Below are 1,714 nucleotides of genomic sequence, written 5' to 3' on the forward strand. Positions count from 1 at the left end.
CTGGTGCTCCTCTGGCAGGAGATGGGGTGGGATGGGGGACCGAGAGCCGGGGAGCTGCAGCAGTTGGCTGCAGGGCTCAGGGAGGCCGGGAACGGGCCCCTCTTGCTGTGCGGCCCCATCTGCGGTTACTGGAGCTCTTGGTAAAATGCCGATTCCATGTGTGGTCCCTCTGGTCCCCGCTGCAGACCACCCCCCCTGCCGAGCTGCGCGCAGCGGCTCTGCGGGCAGAGATCACCGACGCCGAGGGGCTGGGGCTGAAGCTGGAGGACAGGGAGACTGTCATCAAGGAGCTGAAGAAGTCCCTCAAGATCAAGGTAAGCTGCTGTTCCTCGGGCTGGTCAGCCAAGAGCTGTTTGTGGTCACCTTCTTGTTCCCTATGACACGTGGCCTGTGGAGTGACGATCCCAGCTGCGCATCTCCTGGAAATGCTCTTCTAGTATCAGGGAGATGTCACCTCCCTGCAGACCCTGTCCTGGCTTTTCCCCACGACCTTCTGGGACAGCGGGTGCTGGCACTGGGCGCCGAGTGTGGGCATAGCATGGGTGGGAGTCATGATTGCTGAGCAGGCTCCCACTGGGCACTGCGAGGAGCTTCTCTTGGTGCCCACCATTGCTGGGGCCTAGAGCCCTCTGATTTCTTTTCTGCCACCCCAGGGCGAGGAGCTCAGCGAAGCGAACGTGCGGCTCAGCCTCCTGGAGAAGAAGCTGGACAGCGCGTCCAAGGATGCGGACGATCGTGTGGAGAAGATACAGACGAAGCTGGACGAGACCCAGACGCTGCTCAAAAAGAAGGAGAAGTACGTGTGAGACAGGGCTGCTGGTGTGGAGGGTCTCTGAGGAGGGACGGGGCAGCCAGCTGGCCCTCGGGCTGGCTGCGGGGGGCTGGGGGTTAGCGGAGGATCCTCAGGGGAACCAGCGCAGTTTGTGCTCGAAGCCTGGCAGCAGCGGGATGCGCAACAAAGCTGGGAGCTCTCAGGTGCTGGGGTGCTTCCCCCTCCGTCGGGCCACACTGCTGACTCTGTGTGCTCTTCCAGGGAGTTTGAGGAGACCATGGATGCTCTTCAGGCAGATATTGACCAGCTGGAGTCGGAGAAGGTGGAGCTGAAGCAGCGCTTGAACAACCAGTCAAAGCGAACCATTGAGGGCCTGCGCGGTGCCCCTGCCTCGGGCGTCGCCTCCATCGAGTCCGCCATCGCCGGAGGTGGGTAACCAGCATCCCCAGAGCGCTTCTGCAGCTGCGGTGGGGTATTTTCAGGCTGGAAAGAGAGCCCAGGCCACCCTCCTGATGCTGAGTCTGGGAGCTGTGCAGGGAATGCTGTGTGTGTGGAGGCCGTGCCGGAGCTCGGAGTGCCAGCAGGAGCGGGCAGCGCTTGACAACGCTGCTCCAAGAGCCCCTGCTCTGCCTGTCCAGCCCTTCCTCAGGGAGCCAGAGCCCCTGGCAGGGTTGGCAGGGAGAGGACAGGGGAGTTCAGGCTGCAAGGACAGCTGGGGAGCGCGGAGAGCCTGCAGCTCCCGGGTCGTGCCTCTCCAGGGCTGTTGGGGCTCTGACCTGGCTGGCTCAGAGAGCAAGACCTGGTTTCCCTGTGGCTCCCGGGCCCCCTTGAAGCCCCGCAGTGAGGGGTGGGTGGTGGTGCAGGACGGTGCTGGCTCACAGAGCTGTCAGCGCCTTCCTTGTTGCTCTGGAGGAGCCATCCTACACCGAATGCCCGCTGGCA

The 1,714-nt window shown here is 63.4% G+C and overlaps 1 protein-coding gene across 1 annotated transcript in view; it reads left to right on the forward strand.

The window, feature by feature from the left end:
- LOC104494830 (dynactin subunit 1-like) overlaps window positions 1–1,200 on the forward strand; it is a gene marked incomplete at both ends in the record, with an annotated part of 2,148 nt that extends 948 nt beyond the window's left edge. The window contains 3 exons of the mRNA XM_010137712.1: window positions 186–314; window positions 654–796; window positions 1,034–1,200. Coding sequence (XP_010136014.1) covers window positions 186–314; window positions 654–796; window positions 1,034–1,200 — 439 coding nt within the window. The remainder of the gene's footprint in view (window positions 1–185; window positions 315–653; window positions 797–1,033) is intronic.
- Window positions 1,201–1,714: the final 514 nt, after the last annotated feature.

Source organism: Buceros rhinoceros, unplaced genomic scaffold, assembly GCF_000710305.1.
Source record: "Buceros rhinoceros silvestris isolate BGI_N320 unplaced genomic scaffold, ASM71030v1 scaffold24826, whole genome shotgun sequence".
Taxonomy (NCBI): domain Eukaryota; kingdom Metazoa; phylum Chordata; class Aves; order Bucerotiformes; family Bucerotidae; genus Buceros; species Buceros rhinoceros.